The sequence below is a fragment of the Triticum urartu genome, chromosome 5A (genome assembly GCF_056163025.1).
Source record: "Triticum urartu cultivar PI428250 chromosome 5A, HENAU_Tu73, whole genome shotgun sequence".
Classification (NCBI taxonomy): domain Eukaryota; kingdom Viridiplantae; phylum Streptophyta; class Magnoliopsida; order Poales; family Poaceae; genus Triticum; species Triticum urartu.
In genome coordinates this window covers 335,806,413-335,828,215 of record NC_141877.1, presented here as the reverse complement: position 1 = coordinate 335,828,215, position 21,803 = coordinate 335,806,413, and the positions used below count along the sequence as shown (strand labels likewise).

General features: G+C 47.6%; 1 protein-coding gene across 1 annotated transcript; it reads right to left on the bottom strand.

Annotated features, from left to right (window-relative positions):
* Positions 1–15,827: 15,827 nt before the first annotated feature.
* On the bottom strand, positions 15,828–16,310 carry LOC147971294 (uncharacterized). The gene has a single exon (XM_087523906.1). The coding sequence runs from the start codon at positions 16,308–16,310 to the stop codon at positions 15,828–15,830; it is 483 nt and encodes a 160-aa protein (XP_087380032.1).
* Between the last annotated feature and the right edge of the window lie 5,493 nt (positions 16,311–21,803).

Here is a 21,803-nt window from a genome sequence, read left to right as displayed (position 1 = left end):
CCCATAGTTTGGACCGTAGATATCTCTTTTCTCAGAAAGCTGAAACTCATGTGTGTTGAGCCTCTCAAGTATGTCAGACGGATCGAGTGTCTTGAAATCAGGACGTTCTTGAATCATCAGGGCTAGGGTGTCAAACGAACTATCAAGTGATCTCAGTAGTGTCTTGACGACTTCATGTTTGGTGATCTCAGTAGCGCCGAGGGCTTGAAGCTCATTTGTGATGTCAGTGAGTCGGTCAAATGTGAGCTGGACATTCTCATTGTCATTTCGCTTGAAGCGGTTGAAGAGGTTGCGAAGGACACTGATTCTCTGATCTCTCTGGGTTAAGACGCCTTCATTGACCTTGGAGAGCCAGTCCCAGACCAGCTTAGATGTTTCCAAAGCACTCACACGGCCATACTGTCCTTTGGTCAGATGACCACAGATGATATTCTTGGCAGTAGAGTCCAGTTGAACGAACTTCTTGACATCAGCAGCAGTGACACCTTCTCCAGCCTTGGGAACGCCATTCTTGACGACATACCATAGGTCGACGTCAATGGCTTCAAGATGCATGCGCATCTTATTCTTCCAGTAGGGATATTCAGTTCCATCGAAGACGGGGCATGCAGCGGAGACTTTAATTATCCCTGCAGTCGACATAGCTAAAACTCCAGGTGGTTAAACCGAATCACACAGAACAAGGGAGCACCTTGCTCTGATACCAACTGAGAGTGCGTTATATCGACTAGAGTGGGGGTGAATAGGCGATTTTTATGAAAGTCTTCAAAACGTGGAAGTTATGAAGACAAACGATAGAAATAAACCTATTACCCTGCAGCGGAAGGTAGACTACACTAGGCAAGCCATAGTCAAGTATTTAATAGAGTGAAAGCACAATGACTAATAGCAGCAATGTAGTAAGGATCAGGTAGGAAGATATTATGAAGCCACACAGAACACACAGTCACTCAGTGAAGACAAAAGATAGTGCGAACATACAATGACTTCACAAGGAGTAACAGTAAGTAAAGGGAAGGAAAGATGAAACCAGTGACTCGCTGAAGACAATGATTTGTTGGACCAGTTCCAGTTGCTGTGACAACTGTACGTCTGGTTAGGGCGGCTAGGTATTTAAACCTTAGGACACACAGTCCCGGACACCCAGTACTGAACACGCAGCTCAGGACACCCAGTCCTCACCGTATTCCCCTTGAGCTAAGGTCACACAGACCTCGCCCAATCACTCTGGTAAGTCTTCAAGGTAGACTCCCAAACCTTCACAGACTTTGTTCACCGGCAATCCACAATGTCTCTTGGATGCTCAGAACGCGACGCCTAACCGGCTGGAGGATGCACAGTCCTCAAGTGTAATAAGTCTTCAGATCACACAGACAAGAAGAATTAAGTGATGCCTAATTCTCTTTGGCTCTGGGTGGTTAGGGCTTTATCCTCGCAAGGAATTCTCTCTCAAAGGCTTCGAGGTGGGTTGCTCTCAAACGACAAAAGCCGTACTCTAAATCTGAGCAGCCAACCGTTTATGGTTGTAGGGGGTGGGCTATTTATAGCCACTTGGCAACCCGACCTGATTTGTCTGAAATGACCCTGGGTCACTAAGGAACTGACACGTGTTCCAACGGTCAGATTTCAAACTCACACGGCAACTTTACTTGGGCTGCAAGCAAAGCTGACTTGTCCGACTCTGGACAAGATTCGCTCTCATAGTCTTCACTTGAAGACATAGGTTTTGGTTAGGCATCACTTCAGTCATTCTGAATAGTACGGTGGTTCCTATGACTCAACAAAGAAGAAAAAGAACTACGAAAGATCTAAGTCTTCGAGCTCCATAGGCTTCATGTGATGTCTTCTCTTGTCATAGTCTTCAATGTGAATATCTTCATATACCACCTTTGACTTCAATGTCTTCATACATTTTTAGGGGTCATCTCTGGTAGGAAAACCGAATCAATGAGGGACTTCTACCTGTGTTATCCTGCAATTCTCACAAACACATTAGTCCCTCAACTAGGTTTGTCGTCAATACTCCAAAACCAACTAGGGGTGGCACTAGATGCACTTACAGTTGTCATCCCTGAGGATTTGGTCCAGCAGAGTTATGACCCATTGAAGAATATATGGGATGCCTATTTGAAGCAAATGATGATACTCAAGAAGGGTGAAGCAGAAGTGTAAACTTCCGTTTACTAGTTCCTTTTACTTCTATTGGAGTCAATAGGGAAAACCGTGCTATCAAAGGAGATCTAAGTGAAAGTTAGATTGAAGTCTTCTAGCGTGCGCTTAATCCAAACCTAAAATTGAAGAGTTTGAGAGTGCTACAATGAGTGCATTTGGCTTCAGAGTTCGAGATGTCACTCTCAGGACTCTCTACTGCATTTGCCTCGTAGTTCAACTAGTTGTCTTGTACCGCAAGACATGACACATGAGAGAGAGAGAGAGATGTTCTGAAATCTCACTGTTAGCCACATGTCTTGTTGACCATGTGAGTGTGCCTCGAACGATCATATCAGCCCCTGGGCTTGCTTCACTGACTATAAATAGCCACCCACTTCAACCGTAGACGGTTAGCTACTCGTGCAAATTAATATATTTTGTCTGAGCAACCCTTTTTCCTTCCACAGATATGAGAGAATCCTAGTGAGGAAAAACTCAAAGCCTAAAATGCTAAGTGATTGCGAATCTGAAGAACTTGATCGAAGTTGATTTTAACCTATCACTCTTGTGGACTATGCATCCACTAGACGGTTAGGTGTCTGTTCTGAGCGCCCAAGAGTAGTTGTGGACTACCTGAAGAACGAGTTTGTGAAGGTATTCAGAGATCTACCTTAAATATTTAAATGTTGTACAGGTGCGGCTCGACATCCGGTGACTAACGGCGCAACCGTGGTCACCCTCCCCCTCCGACGGAGACTAGGGGGCGGCAGCATGGCGATAGGGGCACAACCGTCGTCACCCATCCCCTTAGGTGGAGCCTAGGGGCGGCAACGTGGTGGCCACCGACACGACCGTGATCACCCACCACCTCCGGCCTCCCGCAACTCACCAATGACGCCAAGGAGACGCCCTTCCTCAGTTCCTCTCCTCCTTTGACAGGTGCCCCACGTGGATCCAAAACACCGGCAACAGGTAGTTAAGGACGAGCAGCTCGTGCTCCGGCATGCATACAAGCTGCTTGAGGAAATGTCCCAAAGAAAAATTGTCTTCATCGAGAATAGGTTGATGCTGACATGTGGGTCTCACATGTCATAATACCCAACTTATCAGTCAATCTAACGGAGTTTGACTACTATGCCATGTCAGCACTTACATGTTGGCCATCTCTATCATAAAAAGGTTTAAAATTGCCAAATTGGATGTTATCATACTTGATAGTTTTCTTCCCAAAAATTAGAGCAAAACTAGTAGTTTTCTGCCAAAGTTTGGAAAGCGATAGCTTTTCGCCATGGTTGGTCGAATTGTGGTAGTTTTTGGTTAAATACTCCACACCACACTTTCTCTGCCATTGCAACTAAATACAGACTCCTCACACGGCTTGGGTCACAGACGTCTGTACTCATTGTGTCGAACACTTTTAGAGCATATATAACCCGACCCCCTATATCCACCCTAAACGTCCGAACAGGTTGTCCGGATGAGAAAATTTCACCCAACCGGGTGCCCCCATTTCCGGCCCAAACGCTCGGATTGACCGGCACTCCCCATATCCAGTCCAAATCTGAGGCGGATATGGAGACACCCGGACGCGCTCGCCACGTCGGATCCGGCCTACTCTAACCCACCCGACCCCACATAAAATGCACCCTATCCGCACTCCAGCCGAAACCCTACCCGAATTCCACTCCACTCCCCTCCCCTCCTACACTACCAAGCTCCTCTCTGGCCAGCTCCAGCATTATCCTCCATGGCGGCGCCTGGATCCGACTCCGACATATCTGTATTTGAGGACTATGAGCTCATCCCTTGCAGCCCTGAGGAGCAGATGTCCATCTGCTCTGCTCTCCGACGCTCTCGAGAGGAGTGCACCCTCCTGCGGTCTTCAGCGAGCCGACGGGAATTCGTTTCCCAATTGGCGGTCGGATCCAGGGCCGGCGGATCTTGCCGCGTGTTGATACGTCTCCAACGTATCTATAATTTTTGATTGCTCCATGCTATTATATTATCTATTTTGGATGTTAATGGGCTTATTTTTTACACTTTTATACTATTTTTGGGACTAACCTATTAACCAGAGGCCCAACCCAAATTGCTGTTTTTGCCTATTTTAGAGTTTCGCTGAAAAGGAATATCAAACGGAGTCCAAACGGAATGAAACCTTCGGGAGCGTTATTTTTGGAACAAACGTGATCCAGGAGACTTGGAGTGGACGTCAAGCAATCAACAAGGTGGCCACGAGGTAGGGGGGGCGCCCACCCCCCCTGGGCGCGCCCTCCACCCTCGTGGGCCCCTCGTTGCTACACTGACGTACTTCTTCCTCCTATATATATCCATATACCCCCCCCAAACATCCAGGAGCACCACGAAAACCTAATTCCATCGCCGCAACCTTCTGTACCCAAGAGATCCCATCTTGGGGCCTTTTCCGGAGCTCCGTCGGAGGGGGCATTGATCACGGAGGGCCTCTACATCAACTCCATGGCCCCTCCGATGATGTATGAGTAGTTTACTTCAGACCTTCGGGTCCATGGCTAGTAGCTAGATGGCTTCTTCTCTCTCTTTGGATCTCAATACAAAGTTCTCCTCGATTCTCTTGGAGATATATTCGATGTAATCTTCTTTTGCGGTGTGTTTATCGAGATCTGATGAATTGTGGGTTTATGATCAAGTTTATCTATGAACAATATTTGAATCTCCTCTAAATTCTTTTATGTATGATTGGTTTATCTTTGCAAGTCTCTTCGAATTATTAGTTTGGTTTGGCCTACTAGATTGATCTTTCTTGCAATGGGAGAAGTGCTTAGCTTTAGGTTCAATCTTGCGGTGCTCGATCCCAGTGACAGAAAGGGAAACGACGCATATTGTATTGTTGCCATCGAGGTAATTTTAATCCTAGGCCGTTTCCTAATACTTCCTCTAATAATTATGGAAATTCCTACAGCAATTCTTCTGGAAATTATAATAAGATGCCCTCTGATTTTGAATCTAATATTAAAGAATTTATTAGTTCTCAAAAGAGTTTCAATGCTTTGATTGAAGAAAAATTGCTTAAGATTGATGAGTTGGCTAGGAACGTGGATAGAATTTCTCTTGATGTTGATTCTTTTAAACTTAGATCTATTCCACCTAAGCATGATATCAATGAGTCTCTCAAAGCCATGAGAATTTCCATTGATGAGTGCAAAGAAAGAACCGCTAGGATGCGTGCTAAGAAAGATTGCTTTGTAAAAGCATGTTCTTCTAGTTTTTATGATAATAAGGATGAAGATCTAAAAGTAATTGATGTGTCCCCTATTAAACCTTTGTTTTGCAATATGAATCTTGATAATGATGGGACTGGATATGAGTCAACTTTAGTTAGAATGTGTCCCAAAAATTCGGAGTATTTAGATCTTGATGCTAAAATTATTGAAAGTGGGATTGAAGAGGTTAAAACTTTAAATAGCAATGAACCCACTATCTTGGATTTCAAGTAATTTAATTATGATAATTGATCTTTGATAGATTGTATTTCCTTGTTGCAATCCGTGCTAAATTCTCCTCATGCTTATAGTCAAACTAAAGCTTTTACTAAACATATCGTTGATGCTTTGATGCAATCTTATGAAGAAAAACTTGAGTTGGAAGTTTCTATCCCTAAAAAACTTTATGATGAGTGGGAACCTACAATTAAAATTAACATTAAAGATCATGAATGTTATGCTTTGTGTGATTTGGGTGCTAGTGTTTCCACGATTCCAAAAACTTTGTGTGATTTGCTAGGTTTCCATGAATTTGTTGATTGTTCTTTAAACTTGCACCTTGCGGATTCCACTATTAAGAAATCTATGGGAAAGATTAATGATGTTCTTATTGTTGCAAATAGGAATTATGTGCCCGTAGATTTCATTGTTCTTGATATAGATTACAATTCTTCATGTCCTATTATTCTTGGTAGGCCTTTCCTTAGAACAATTGGTGCAATTATTGATATGAAGGAAGGGAATATTAGATTCCAATTTCCGTTAAGGAAAGGCATGGAACACTTCCCTAGAAACAAAATTAAATTACCATATGAATCTATTATGAGAGCCACTTATGGATTACATACCAAAGATAGCAATACCTAGATCTATCTTCGCTTTTATGCCTAGCTAGGGGCGTTAAACGATAGCGCTTGTTGGGAGGCAACCCAATTTTATTTTTATTCCTTGCTTTTTGTTCCTGTTTAGTAATAAATAATTTATCTAGCCTCTGTTTTGGTTGTGTTTTTATGTTTAATTAGTATTTGTGCCAAGTAGAACCGTTGGGAAGACTTGGGGAAAGTCTTTTTGATCTTACTATAAAAAACAGAAACTTTAGCGCTCGCGAGAATTGCTGCCATTTTTTACTGGAGAGTTCTATTTAGTTAATTATTTTTTCAGATGATTAATAGATAAATTCCTCACGTCAATAAATTTATTTTAGAATTTTCGGGGTTCCATAAGTTTGCGTTAGTTACAGATTACTTCAGACTATTCTGTTTTTGACAGATTCTGTTTTCCGTATGTTGTTTGCTTATTTTGATGAATCTATGGCTAGTAAAAGAGTTTATAAACCATAGAGAAGTTGGAATGCAGTAGGTTTAACACCAATATAAATAAATAATGAGTTCATTACAGTACCTTGAAGTGGTGTTTTCTTTTCTTTCGCTAACGGAGCTCACGAGATTTTTCTGTTAAGTTTTGTGTTGTGAAGTTTTCAAGTTTTGGGTAAAGATTTGATGGATTATGGAACAAGGAGTGGAAAGAGCCTAAGCTTGGGGATTAACATGGCACCCCAAGGTAAAATACAAGGACACCAAAAAGCCTAAGCTTGGGGATGCCCCAGAAGGCATCCCCTCTTTTGTCTTCATTCATCGGTAACTTTACTTGGAGCTATATTTTTATTCGCCACATGATATGTGTTTTGCTTGGAGCGTCTTGTATGATTTGAGTCTTTGCTTTTTAGTTTACCACAATCATCCTTACTGTACACACCTTTTCAGAGAGACACACATGAATTGGAATTTATTAGAATACTATATGTGCTTCACATATATCTTTTGAGCTATATAGTTTTTGCTCTAGTGCTTCACTTATATCTTTTAGAGCACGGTGGTGGTTTTATTTTATAGAAATAATTGATCTCTCATGCTTCACTTATATTATTTTGAGAGTCCTTTAGAACAACATGGCAATTTGCTTTTAGGCATAATAAAAGGTTTCATATAAGTGCATTGAATACTAAGAGAAGTTTGATACTTGATGATTGTTTTGAGATATGGAGATGGTGATATTAGAGTCATGCTAGTTGAGTAGTTGTGAATTTGAGAAATACTTGTGTTTAAGTTTATGATTCCCATAGAATGCACGTATGGTGAACCGTTATATGATGAAGTCGGAGCATGACTTATTTATTGATTGTCTTCCTTATGAGTGGCGGTCGGGGACGAGCGATGGTCTTTTCCTACCAATCTATCCCCCTAGGAGCATGCGCGTAGTACTTTGTTTCGATAACTAATAAATTTTTGCAAATAAGTATGTGAGTTCTTTATGACTAATTTTGAGTCCATGGATTATACGCACCCTCACCCTTCCACATTTGCTAGCCTCTCTAGTACCGCGCAACTTTCGCCGGTACCATAAACCCACCAAATACCTTCCTCAAAACAGCCACCATACCTACCTATTATGGCATTTCCATAGCCATTCCGAGATATATTGCCATGCAACTTTCCACCGTTCCGTTGTTATGACACGCTTCATCATTGTCATAATGCTTTGCATGATCATGTAGTTGACATCGTATTTTTGGCAAAGCCACCGTTCATAATTCTTTCATACACGTCACTCTTGATTCATTGCATATCCCGGTACACCGCCGGAGGCATTCGCATAGTCATATTTTGTTTTAAGTATTGAGTTGTAATTCTTGAGTTGTAAGTAAAAACAAGTGTGATGCTCATCATTATTAGAGCATTGTCCCAGTGAGGAAAGGATGATGGAGACTATGATTCCCCCACAAGTCGGGATGAGACTCCGGATGAAAAAAAGAGGCCAAAAGAAAAAAGGCCCAAATAAATAATAAATAATAAAAATAAAAATGAAATTAGAGAAAAAAAGAGAAGGGACAATGTTACTATCCTTTTTCCACACTTGTGCTTCAAAGTAGCACCATAATCTTCATGATAGAGAGTCTCTATGTTGCCACTTTCATAAACTAGTGGGAATTTTACATTATAGAACTTGGCTTGTATATTCCAATGATGTGCTTCCTCAAATTGCCCTAGGTCTTCGTGAGCAAGCAAGTTGGATGCACACCCACTTAGTTTCTTTTGTTGAGCTTTCATACACTTATAGCTCTAGTGCATCCGTTGCATGGCAATCCCTACTCACTCACATTGATATCTATTAATGGGCATCTCCATAGCCTGTTGATACGCCTAGTTGATGTGAGACCATCTTCTCCTTTTTTGTCTTCTCCACAACCACCATTCTATTCCATCATAGTGCTATATCCATGGCTCACGCTCATATATTGCGTGAAGATTAAAAAAGTTTGATAACATCAAAAGTATGAAACAATTGCTTGGCTTGTCATCGAGGTTGTGCATGATTTAATATTTTGTGTGATGAAGATAGAGCATAGCCATACTATATGATTTTGTAGGGATAACTTTCTTTAGTCATGTTATTTTGAGAAGACACGATTGCTTAGTTAGTATGCTTGAAGTATTATTATTTATATGTCAATATTAAACTTTTATCTTGAATCTTTCGGATTTGAACATTCATGCCACAATAAAGAAAAAATTACATTGAGAAAAATGTTAGGAAGCATTCCACATCAAAAATTCTTTTTTTATCATTACCTACTCGAGGACGAGCAGGAATTAAGCTTGGGGATGCTTGATACGTCTCCAACGTATCTATAATTTTTGATTGCTCCATGCTATTATATTATCTATTTTGGATGCTAATGGGCTTATTTTTACACTTTTATACTATTTTTGGGACTAACCTATTAACCTTTTTCCACACTTGTGCTTCAAAGTAGCACCATGATCTTCATGATAGAGAGTCTCCTATGTTGCCACTTTCATAAACTAGTGGGAATTTTACATTATAGAACTTGGCTTATATATTCCAATGATGGGCTTCCTCAAATTGTCCTAGGTCTTCGTGAGCAAGCAAGTTGGATGCACACCCACTTAGTTTCTTTTGTTGAGCTTTCATATACTTATAGCTCTAGTGCATCCGTTGCATGGCAATCCCTACTCACTCACATTGATATCTATTAATGGGCATCTCCATAGCCCATTGATACGCCTAGTTGATGTGAGACCATCTTCTCCTTTTTTGTCTTCTCCACAACCACCATTCTATTCCACCATAGTGCTATATCTATGGCTCACGCTCATATATTGCGTGAAGATTAAAAAAGTTTGAGAACATCAAAAGTATGAAACAATTGCTTGGCTTGTCATCGAGGTTGTGCATGATTTAATATTTTGTGTGATGAAGATAGAGCATAGTCATACTATATGATTTTGTAGGGATAACTTTCTTTAGTCATGTTATTTTGAGAAGACATGATTGCTTAGTTAGTATGCTTGAAGTATTATTATTTATCTGTCAATATTAAACTTTTATCTTGAATCTTTCGGATCTGAACATTCATGCCACAATAAAGAAAAAATTACATTGAGAAATATGTTAGGAAGCATTCCACATCAAAAATTCTTTTCTATCATTACCTACTCGAGGACGAGTAGGAATTAAGCTTGGGGATGCTTGATACGTCTCCAACGTATCTATAATTTTTGATTGCTCCATGCTATTATATTATCTATTTTGGATGTTAATGGGCTTATTTTTACACTTTTATACTATTTTTGGGACTAACCTATTAACCGGAGGCCCAACCCAAATTGCTGTTTTTTTTGCCTATTTTAGAGTTTTCCCGAAAAGGAATATCAAACGGAGTCCAAACGGAATGAAACCTTCGGGAGCGTTATTTTTGGAACAAACGTGATTCAGGAGACTTGGAGTGGACGTCAAGCAATCAACGAGGCGGCCACGAGGCAGGGGGGCGCCCACCCCTCTGGGCGCGCCCTCCACCCTCATGGGACCCTCGTTGCTCCACCGACGTACTTCTTCCTCCTATATATATCCATATACCCCCAAACATCCAGGAGCACCACGAAAACCTAATTCCACCGCCGCAACCTTCTGTACCCAAGAGATCCCATCTTGGGGTCTTTTTTGGAGCTCCGCCGGAGGGGGCATTGATCACGGAGGGCCTCTACATCAACTCCATGGCCCCTCCGATGATGTGTGAGTAGTTTACTTCAGACCTTCGGGTCCATAGCTAGTAGCTAGACGGCTTCTTCTCTCTCTTTGGATCTCAATACAAAGTTCTCCTCAATTCTCTTGGAGATCTATTCGATGTAATCTTATTTTGCGGTGTGTTTATCGAGATCCGATGAATTGTGGGTTTATGATCAAGTTTATCTATGAACAATATTTGAATCTCCCCTAAATTCTTTTATGTATGATTGGTTTATCTTTGCAAGTCTCTTCGAATTATCAGTTTGGTTTGGCCTACTAGATTGATCTTTCTTGCAATGGGAGAAGTGCTTAGCTTTAGTTTCAATCTTGCGGTGCTCGATCCCAGTGACAGAAAGGGAAACAACGTGTATTGTATTGTTTCCATCGAGGATGACAAGATGGGGTTTACATCATATTGCATGAGTTTATCCCTCTACATCATGTCATCTTGCTTAAGGCGTTACTCTGTTCTTATGAAGTTAATACTCTAGATGCATGCTGGATAGCGGTCGATGTGTGGAGTAATAGTAGTAGATGCAGAATCGTTTCGGTCTACTTGTCACGGATGTGATGCCTATATACATGATCATGCCTAGATATTCTCATAATTATTCGCCTTTCTATCAATTGCTCGACAGTAATTTGTTCACTCACCGTAATACTTATGCTATCTTGAGAGAAGCCACTAGTGAAATCTATGGCCCCCGGGTCTATTCTCCATCATATAAGTTTCCATCTACTTTATTTTGCAATCTTTACTTCCAATCTATATCATAAAAATACCAAAAATATTTATCTTATTATTATCATCTCTATTAGATCTCACTCTTGCAAGTGGTCGTGAAGGGATTGACAACCCATTTATCATGTTGGTTGCGAGGTTCTTATTTGTTTGTGTAGGTACGAGGTGACTCGTGCGTGGTCTCCTACTGGATTGATACCTTGGTTCTCAAAAACTGAGGAAAATACTTACGCTGCTTTACTGCATCACCCTTTCCTCTTCAAGGGAAAACCAACGTAGTGCTTAAGAGGTAGCACGTGTCGCCGACAGCTGTCACGACGGTCACTTGGCACAACCCTGCCATGCCGCTGGAACCTTTTAGGTGGCACCTAGTGCCTCGACATCGGACGCCAAAATGGAGGCCATTTGCGCCTCCATGACCAACCATGAATCCGAAAAGGAGGCGCGGCGTGCCGGCCACGCAAGGCTTCATGCGCAGCTTCTAGTGGAGGCGGCTACCGCAGCCCTCGTGGCACAGGCAGCCATCTCGCGATCTGGAGGAGTCTCCGGTAGCCCGCGAGGCGGCGTCAGAGGAATCCCTCTGTGCCCGCATAGCCGAGAAGCGGTGGAGGAGGGCGGTCAATGCGATGGCAAAATACCAAAGCTGGGCGGACCGCGCCATGGCCGGATTGCCCCCCATGGAGGAGAAAGATGAGGACGGCGACGGATCGGTTAACTCCGGTTGTGAGTAGATCCGCCTTGATCCGTTCTTCATCTTCGACCGTTACTGCCGCAAGGACGACGGGAAGGATAAAGGCAAGGGAAAGGCCAATCGTGGATGAACTTCTCCGGTCATCGTATCGTTTATAGTTAGTAGAGCATGTCAACGATGACATGTGTTTAGCTACGTACAACGCTGCATGAGCTAATATGTATTTAAGTATTCGGTTTAGATGCATTTGTGTGTTGTTCGGTCACTGCCCGCGGACGTCAGCGTTTGGGGACACAAAGTTAATACTTGTGGTTGTGGTTGTAGATGCTCTTGGTCCACCTCATTACTCAGTGCGCTGCAGGTGTCATCTTCTCTCTCCATGTTTCCCGTCAACAAATTAGCAGCCACAGTGTTCGTAGCTTCGCCATGGTACCGGATCGCACACTTGGCGTGCACCCTCAGTCCCTCCTCAGGGTAGATGGACGCGGCGGCTTCGAGGAGTTGACGTCTTGGCCGGTACGGATGGTTTGTGGCAGGCGAGGGCCGGGGGCGAGCTTTCATGACCAGTGGAGGCCTTCAAGTGACACGGTGGTTGTGGGCCTTGCGTGTCAGTTTTGTTGTCAAAACATTCCCAATTTGAGATATGGGTTTCCCTGCAAAAAAGTAGACGAGGATCTATGGTTTGTGGACCATGTAAAACCCTTACAGAATACATGTTGTTTTCCTCAGTTAACTCATCTAAAGAACCAGAAGTTGTAGGCTGACTGAATAACCAATACGGACATAAGGAGGCATATACTGAACCATATTTATATGTGGAGCAACTGATGCTAATTCTTTGAAATTTTGACTAGTCACCGAGAGCGGCGATATATGAGTCATACTACCATATAGTCCCATTATCTGGACCATGCAACACCCTCATCTAGCAGGCTAGCAGCGCATTGAATGTTTTCCATGCGAGCTCTCAAAAGTGCTGTATTTCGCGGCGGACGTACAGCCCCGTGTGATATGACCGTGTACCTGCGTAGGCAGATTTGGCAGGTTGGTGGGGGCCGCAGGAGCAGATGTGCAGTTGACGAGATGGACCGCCGGCGCAGTACTTGCGTCTTAACAGGACCAAGGTACAGAATCCTGCTGGGAAGCCAGATCCTCGAGCGCCGGGATGGATTAAGAAGTAATCGCCTGCTGATATGTACATAGCAAACTACCAAATGGATCGTAGTGCAGTGATTACCGATACGTAATTTGTGGACGTGCATGCTTTCCTGCTGTTTTCTGAAGCTCATGTATACTCAAATTCTGAGTCGTTTTCGTTCATATATTGAATGAACATTGCTGGGTACATAAGTGAACTAGCTCAATGCTTGCAGAGAGGACCATCTAGCTTGATGATTTGTTCTGAATTTCGGTAGTTCATGAATTCTGAAACAATTCTGAAAGGGAACCTCAAAAAACAAGAATTCTGAAAAAAAAACAATATTGCAGGAGTAATCAATCAACATTTCTGCTTGCATTTCTATCCTGAGTTCTGGTAGTAGAGTGATTGTGGATTGTTAAGAGTATCTCCAGTTGTTCGGCGCCCCAAGAACTAAAATAGCGCCTCCTGAGGGCTAACCGGCATTATTTTCACCGTCGAAGCACTCGGGTTCCCAACCGCCGCCCCAGGTTGGCCCCGGACGCCGTTTTTTCAAATGCAAATTCGGCTAAATTTTAAAGAAAATGACACAAATTTGGACGAAATTCAGGCAGTTTTCATTTATATTTGTACAAATTTAAAGACGTAATAAAAAAAATTAAAAAAAACTACGCCGCCGTCGCCGTCGCCCTGAGCCTACTACATGCCGAGGAGCTTGTAGAAGGCGATGTAGTCGCCGCCACCGTCGCCGTCGTCGTCGTCGCCGCCATCATCCTGCACGCCGCCGTCCTTGCTGCAGCCTTGTCCTGGGTCGCCGCTGCGGACGGAGTTGCTCGGCGCCGGCGCCTCCTCGTCGTTGTCGTCGAGGACGATGAAGTCACCCTCGTCGCGGCCACGGCGCCGCATAGCGATCTCCTCCATAGCGCGACGTTGGCGCTCCATCTCCTCCCGCACGTAGTCATCCCCCACCGGTTTCGAGGTCGGCGGCCATCTCGACGTGCTCCTGCTTGACGACCACGGGCAGCGTCGCCGGCTCCTTCTTCGGCCTGACTAGGCAAAGATGGCCGCAGGGAGGTGAAGGTTGGCGGCGTCCCTCGTTTATGACGAGGCTGCCGCCACAGCCGCGCCGGCGCTCCGACGTCTCCTGGGACTCGGGCTTGACAATGGCGAGTGGCGTCGTGCCTAAGGAGTGGGAGCTAGAGGAAGAGAAGGACGCCCCTGCCATGCGCCTCGGCAGCCACGAGCTGCCGCTCCGACGCGAGAACGACGGCATCGGGTACTCCAACGACGGTGAGTTGCCGCCCTTGATGTGCTCAAGAACAGCGTGGAGCGTGCGCCCGGGGACGCCCCACCACTGATGGCGGTTGTCAGAGTTGTGGGGCCCCCTTGGTGCCAGCACGCCATTGGTGGACGCGAGCTGGTCGGCGTGGCGGCGTTGGAAGTACGACGTCCACGGAGTGTGGTTGTCGGGGCGTACTTCGGCTGCTGTCGCGCTTCCTCCGGCAAAGCCGCTCGGATCCACGCGTTCTCGTTGCGACATTCAGCGTCCGACGGCGGTGGGGGCACGGGGACGCCTCCAGCGCGGAGCCTCCAAGAGCCCGGCACACCGCACACACATGCCAGGCGGTGCCGGGTAGTTGGCCTCGTAGAGAAGGCGCGCCTCCCACTCGTGCAGATGGTGGCGGCCGAAGCCGTTGGCCGTCGCTCCGTCACCGGGGAATCTCACGGCCATATGTCTGGAGTGAGGAGAGAGGGCGAGAACAAGGGCGGCGAGGGAAAGAAGGTGGTCGATGGCGAGAGAGAGAGGGTTGTGGAGGCGAGTGTGCGGTCAACGGCGACGAGGCGGCTTTTATAGCGGCGAGGGGGCGGCAACAGTGTGGACACGTGGTGGGAAGGGGCGGGACGCGCAGTGGCTCGCCTTTACTGCGTCGCCCTTGATCAATGGAAGGCTAACCGACAGCAGCCTTGGCATTGATTCACGCGGGAGCCGAGGCGATGAGACGAGGACGACGATGCAGTCGCTGACTCGGTGGGCCCACGGGGTAGGAGTCCGGCGCGGGAAATTTTGGTGCGTTTTTTTTTCTCGGCGCCCCCGATCGACCCCAGCGCGCTGGGTTCGGCCTGGGTCTGTCGACACCAATTTCCGTCCTAACCGAAGAAATTTGGGCTTTTAAGACGTGACTGGGCCAGGTTTTTTGAGCCAGCGATAAAAAAGGGACCTGAGGGCTGTTGAGGGGGCGAGTGGAAATGCTCTAAGTTCAACTTGTGCTAGTGTGTGAACCTCGGTGGTACGTAATTTTCGATTTTGTTTGTCGCGCATGATCAGAGAACATTTTCCGTTCGGAAATGTGATAGCCTTTTCTTTTCTAAAAAAAGCAGGGTTCTTTTCTTTGCGGGATAAAAAAAGCAGGGTTCGAGTAGACTCAATCCACTCAAAGGTCGTCATGCGCCATGGGGGCTCTCGGATTAGGAGGTTCGTAGAAAGACATGGTGATGAAGGACCCATCTTTGAAAAAATCTAGTACTACGTAAAACGTACTTTGTCATTACAACTACGCACCATTTCAAGTCCTTTTATGGTTAATGTGACTGATTAATCTGAAATGACCTGGGTATTTGAGGAAAATAAAAAAATTTGACGCGAACAGCAGGAGCTCTGCCTTTGCATTATAAAAGAAAGAGAGGTCATTACAAAACCACTAGAGCCTAGCTCAGACACCATACCCACGCACTCAGAACAACATGAAAAACACCACATCACGGGAAATCTCACATCTATACTACAGTGGTCCTCTTAGTTGCCTCCCAGAATAAATTAACCTCCTCCTTAATGAAAACAGCCAGAGAGATGGCCGTCCGCTCCTTCTGGTCAAAAACCCTCCGGTTTCGCTCCATCCACAGATTCCACGCGATATACGCGGCCAAAGTAATATCCTTAGATACTTTCTCTTTTTCACCTGTAGCAGAATACAGCCTGAACCACCATTCCCCAATCGAGGGTGCCAACGAAATAGCATTGTACATTGTGCTGCTTGTTCTGCTGAACTGGAACCAAACCTCCTTTGCATAGCAGCAGGACAGAGTTAGGTGTTCCGTGGTTTCCTTCTGCTGATCACACAACCGGCACATGGAATTATGTGACCACCCTCTCGCTCGCAGACGATCTGCGGTCCAGTTCCTATTTTGCAGGAGCAGCCACAAATAAAACTTGACCTTTCCTTCCATCTTGCACCTCCACACCCGGTCCAAACCCGGCATCGCAATCCTAGCTGCAAACTGACTTTCATAAGCAGAGCAAGCAGAGTATGCAGCATTTGCAGTTAAGTCTCAACTGATGCAATCTCTGTTGTTGGACAGCGTCACATTCTGCACCTCCCCCCAAAGCCTGACAAACTGCTCGATCTGGGCATCAGTATGCATACGCTGTAACCCTTTCATCCATCGCCCATTGTCCATCGCCTCCTTGATCGATAACCTTTTGAGGCGGGTCAATTTGAAGATCTCCAGAGCAAGAACAGCAGGTGCAACCCCATTCAGCCATCTGTCCATCCAGAAGGAAGCAAGAGAGCCATCACCCAACTGAATTGTGGTACAGCTCGAGAAGAGCTGCTTGTCAAAGCTGTCGCACGGCGTCGGGGTGCCCTTCCACGGCCTGTCCACCTCATCCCATCGAAACCACTCCCACCTCAGCCGCAGAGCCCGGCTGAAATATTCAATATTCTTCACTCCTAAACCACCATATTTCTTGGGGGAGCAAACTTGCGCCCAATTGACAAGACTTTTGCCACCAGCAGTCCCCTCCTCACATTCCCAAAGGAAATTTCTTCTCATCTTATCAACCCGCTTTATGAACCATTTGTCCGGTTGAAAAGCCGTTAGGAAGAAGGTAGCAGAGGCCGTGACCACAGAGTTGATGTAAACCAATCTTCCCTTCATGTTCATCAAACGCCCCCTTCTCGGAGACAGCTTCCCAGCGATTTTGTCAAGCACTGGCTGCAGCTCAACTCTCCGTGGCCTCCTCACACCGAGAGGGAGGCCCAGGTATTGACACGGAAAAACACCCATAACCCCTCCAAAATCAGCCAACATGGGCGCAAAGTCCACTCCAGAGCAAGAGATTGGGTAAGCAACAGTCTTGGCCATGTTGGCAGATAGCCCAGAAGCATCACCGAAGAGCCTGAGGATGGCATTCACATCCACAAAGTCAGATGCCGAAGGGTTAATGAAGAGAGCCGCATCGTCAGCATAGAAACTTGCACGGAGGCGGGCCACCCTCGGTCTCAGAGGGGATAGGATTCCTTCCTCGGTGGCAAGTGAGAATAGCCGCTGCAATGGCTCCATGGCGAGGATGAACAACAGAGGGGACAAAGAGTCCCCCTGTCTAAGACCGCGCTGATGCAGGAAAGGTGAACCCGGCGATCCATTCAGCAACACTCTTGACGACGACGAAGATAGAATCAAGGAAATCATGTCACGCCACCTCTGGCTAAAACCCATTGCCTCAAGAACCTCTAGGAGATATGCCCATCCCACCGAATCGAAGGCCTTGGCCACGTCCAGCTTGAGAAAAACCATAGGGGTCTTCGCCACATGAGCCGCCTTAATGACATTCTTGACGTACAAGAAATTATCTTGAATTGCTCTACCTCTAATGAAAGCACTCTGGTTATTTGAGACAAGGTGATGGATCTCCGGGGCCAGCCGCGATGCTAACATCTTGCTAACAAGCTTGGGGACGCTATGCATCAAGCTCACGGGTCTGAAATCCGCAGCATCTTGGGCATCAGCACGCTTGGGCAGCAAGACCAGGTTGGCAGTGTTTAACAAATTCCAGTTGTGGCCTCGAAGAGAGTGGACACAGTTCACCGCCGCTAGCAGATCATCCGTAACTATGGCCCAACATTGCTTGAAGAAAGTGCCAGTAAACCCATCTGGTCCAGGTGCCTTCTCCCCATGAACCTCTGTGACCACGGCCAGAAGCTCGTGTTCAGTAAAAGGACCATCTATATGCCCCAGATCCATACGAGACAGGCCCAATCTTCCCAATTCAGCTTCGCTGATCTCTCACAATGCACACCCATAATTCCTCTGAAACGTTGAAAGAGAATCTTGGCCTTCCCATCATGGTCATAAACCTCTCCAGAACTCCCCATCAGCGTCGGGATGTGATTCTTACGTCGTCTCCCCGAAGCTCTCAGGTGAAAAAACCTCGTGCTAGCATCCCTGTCGCGGATATCAGTCAGTCTGGATTTCTAACACCACCTTGCTCTATCAACAGCCGCAATCCCTAACAGTTTGGCCTTAAGCATCTCACGTAACTGCCTCTCACTAGTTGATAAAGATCTTTCCTCTTGAGCCAAATCTAGGGAGAAAATCACCTCGTTAGCCCCTCTAGTAATCTGCTTGTTCCACAGACGCAGAGCACGAGCCGTCCTGGAAAGCTTTGTATGCAACACCCGAACAGGGTCATCGGATTTGACCTCCTTAGCCCAGGCCGTGGAGACCACCTCTGTGAAGTCATGGAGCTGTATCCAATGGTTCTCGAATCTGAATGATTTGCAGTGAGAGCGACCCATTCTCTTCAGCACAATCGGGCAATGGTCAAAGATACTGGTGGATGCCGGCGAAAACTGATAGTGGGGGAAGGCCGCATCCCAATCACCCGTTACCATAACCCTGTCAATCTTGGTGTGCGTCACATTTTCTCTTTCATTAGACCAGGTGAAACGCCTACCCAGCAGCGGGAAGTCGAACAGGTCCAACTCCTCAATGGCTGCTCTGAAGCGGCCCATCATCCTCGGGTTCAGATTGCTATTGCTCTTATCCCGAGCCTTGCAGATCATGTTGAAGTCACCGAGAATCATCCATCGCGGCAGCATAAGGGACTTCACTCTTTTTATCTCGTCAATGAACCGAATCTTGTCAGCTTCCAATTGTGGCCCATAAACCCCAGAGATTGACCAGGTGACCCCATCTACTCTGCACCTGATCGTGCCCGATACCGAATTCTCCCCAACAGCAAGAGGCATCACGGAAAGTTCAAAGTCATCAGAGCAAGCCAACAGCACCCCTCCCCTGGAGCCATTTGCCGGCAGAACCAAGAAATTGTCACCAAACCTCGACCCCAACGTCTCGACCACCAGGCCCCTCGTCACATCACTCAATTTCGTCTCTTGCAGGCAAACAATGTTGCAGCTAAGACTAGCAATGAAAATCTGCACTGCTCTTCTCTTTGCCGGGTTATTAAGCCCACGCACATTCCAGCTCAATACATTAAGATCCATAAAACAGATGGGCACTCTAACAAACTAAAAAACAGCCTCTGAACCGCAGCCAACCACCAACTCAACAGGGATGAGCTAACAGCCACAAACACCAGAGGGTTGAACACACGACAACTGACCACAAACATACCCACAACACCTAGAACACCAACGTCTAAAACAGGGAGCTGCACTGACATAAGAAAAGGCGGAAAAACACGGATACAGCAACCGGGTTTCAGGCACGGAGAGCCTGGACCTGTCCCCCGCTGCCCCCTCCTCCAAACTGGCCCGATCCCTCTGCCTCCAGCATGGACTTGATCGCCGCAATGAAATTATCGGGCAACGACTTCTTGTACATATCTTTGTACCTCACCAGATCGGGCACCGAAGCGGCAGTCGCCGGCGCATCCTCGGGCAGGATGCCACCCTTCTTCAGCAGCACCAGCTGGACCTTGTCCATTGTTGACCGCCCTGCCGTCGGCTTGGCCGCGAGCCTGCCGCTGCTCTGCTTCGCGAAACCCGACACCGGCGCAGCCTCCTTCAGAGCGCTGTTGCACGGAGTTGGGAGCAGAGGAGAGGGGAGCGGGGATGTGCAGGAGATGAGGAAGTGGGATAGCAGGTCATCTTCTGCCGCAAAAACAGGCTCCTGGGCCCGCACAGAGCCATCCGCTTGTGGCCCACTCATCCCCGCATCCACGCCCGTCGCCTGCAGCCCAACATCCACCAGGCCCAACTCCTGTGGACGGCCCCGCGGAGGGTGCGGCCCAAAGACATCTTCCAGCTCAGCGGGTCCTCCCTCGCCTCCCGCCAGCGGTTCATCCACAGCACTTATGACCATCTCTGACCCCTCCCTCTCTGGGTCCACCACCGCAACAGTTGGCAGACTTGCATGAGAAAGGGCATGCACGTCGCTCGATTCCTGGGAGCCCCTCGTACTCCTTTCCTCAACGGTGTCCGCCTCTGTCATCACCCTTTTCTCCGCCCCATGTGACTGCACTAGCAGACCAGCCAGTTCATGGCATCCTAGACTTTCACGAGAAGAGGCCGGCAAATGCTCCGGAAGCCCCTCTGCGCCCCCCTCCCCATTCCTCTCATGGCCATCGGTCAGCCCTGCCCCCACCTGCGCCAACTGCCCCACCGGGGACTTATCAGAACCGGAGAACGGATCCATCCCCGACGTCGAGGCACATATCACGCCCACGTCGATGAGGGGCGGAGCTTGCACCGCTGGCGCCACCGCAGCCCCTTCACGCCGCCGGTAGAAACTGCCGCCTCTCCTTCCAAGCGCCCCGCCACCGCCACCATTCTGCCGCCCGCTTGCCTGATCCATTCCGATGCTCGCCTGCCGGTGACCTTCCCCATTGTCGTACGTGCGCCTTCCACCTCCACCTCCACCGTTCCCCCCCCCCCGATCAGGGAAACGCAACCGTGAATACGCCGACTGCCGTGGTGGGGGCGGGGGGAAGTCCCCATCTTCATAGCTTAGGAACCACCGATAGCCCCATCGAGCAGGCCAGGCCTCCACCATGCCCTCATCAGATGGTATCCCTCTGATCCCACTGCTGCAGCTATCACCACTGTCCGGGCGAGGCGACGGCGGACGGGAGAAATCCACCACATGATCCAGGTGGATGAGAACCGGATGAGCAAGCAACCCCACCTGCCCCCAGCGGGGCGGTGCCTCATCCATCATCCTGAGCTCCGGGAAATGCATGTCCGGCGAGCCCGTCTCTGTAGACTCCTCGAGCTGTAGCACTCCCCTGGTCTTCAACTTCTCCACCGAGTCCATCCACACCCACAATCTGAAACATCCCGTCTCCTCCTCACTCCTCACCTCATTATCGATCCCATCAATGAGCATAGATGGATCGAAGAGGGACTCCACGCTGTCGATGTCCCACGCATGCTCCGGCACCCCCTCAAGGCAGACCCTGACCTTGTACAGCATCTTCGCCGGCGACGCGCGCCGAAAGCGCGACCAAGGGGCCACCATGAAAGTGACCCGCCCGAGCACCAGCGGACCTTGACCGCCAAGAACTTGGTCCTGAACCACTGCATCGTCGAAGATGAGCAGCAGTTCCCCTAGTGCTCGCAGTGAGACCTTGACCGCATCCTCCAGGATCCTGAAGCGGAGAGCCAGCGCCCTCTTGACGTCCACCAGCTCGAACGGGAGAGGAGAGCCCACGACGACGGCCACCACAGCGCACCTAGATAGCCTCCTCTGCGCCTCCGCAAGCGCCGCCGTGCGCCGCGCCGTGGCAACGACCAGCCCACGCCGCGCCTCGGGGTCGCTCGCCGGGGCCTCCATCGGCGCGCGGACTACAGCACTTGGCGGCGGGTCGGGGGGAGGAGGTGGCAAAATGACCGTTGGAGCAGCACTTCCTTCCCTCCGCTCCACCGGCTTCTTCCCCGCAGCACCACACCACCTCGCCCGATGCCCAACCTCACCACAGAGAAGGCACCTCTCTCGGTTTGTGCAGCCCAC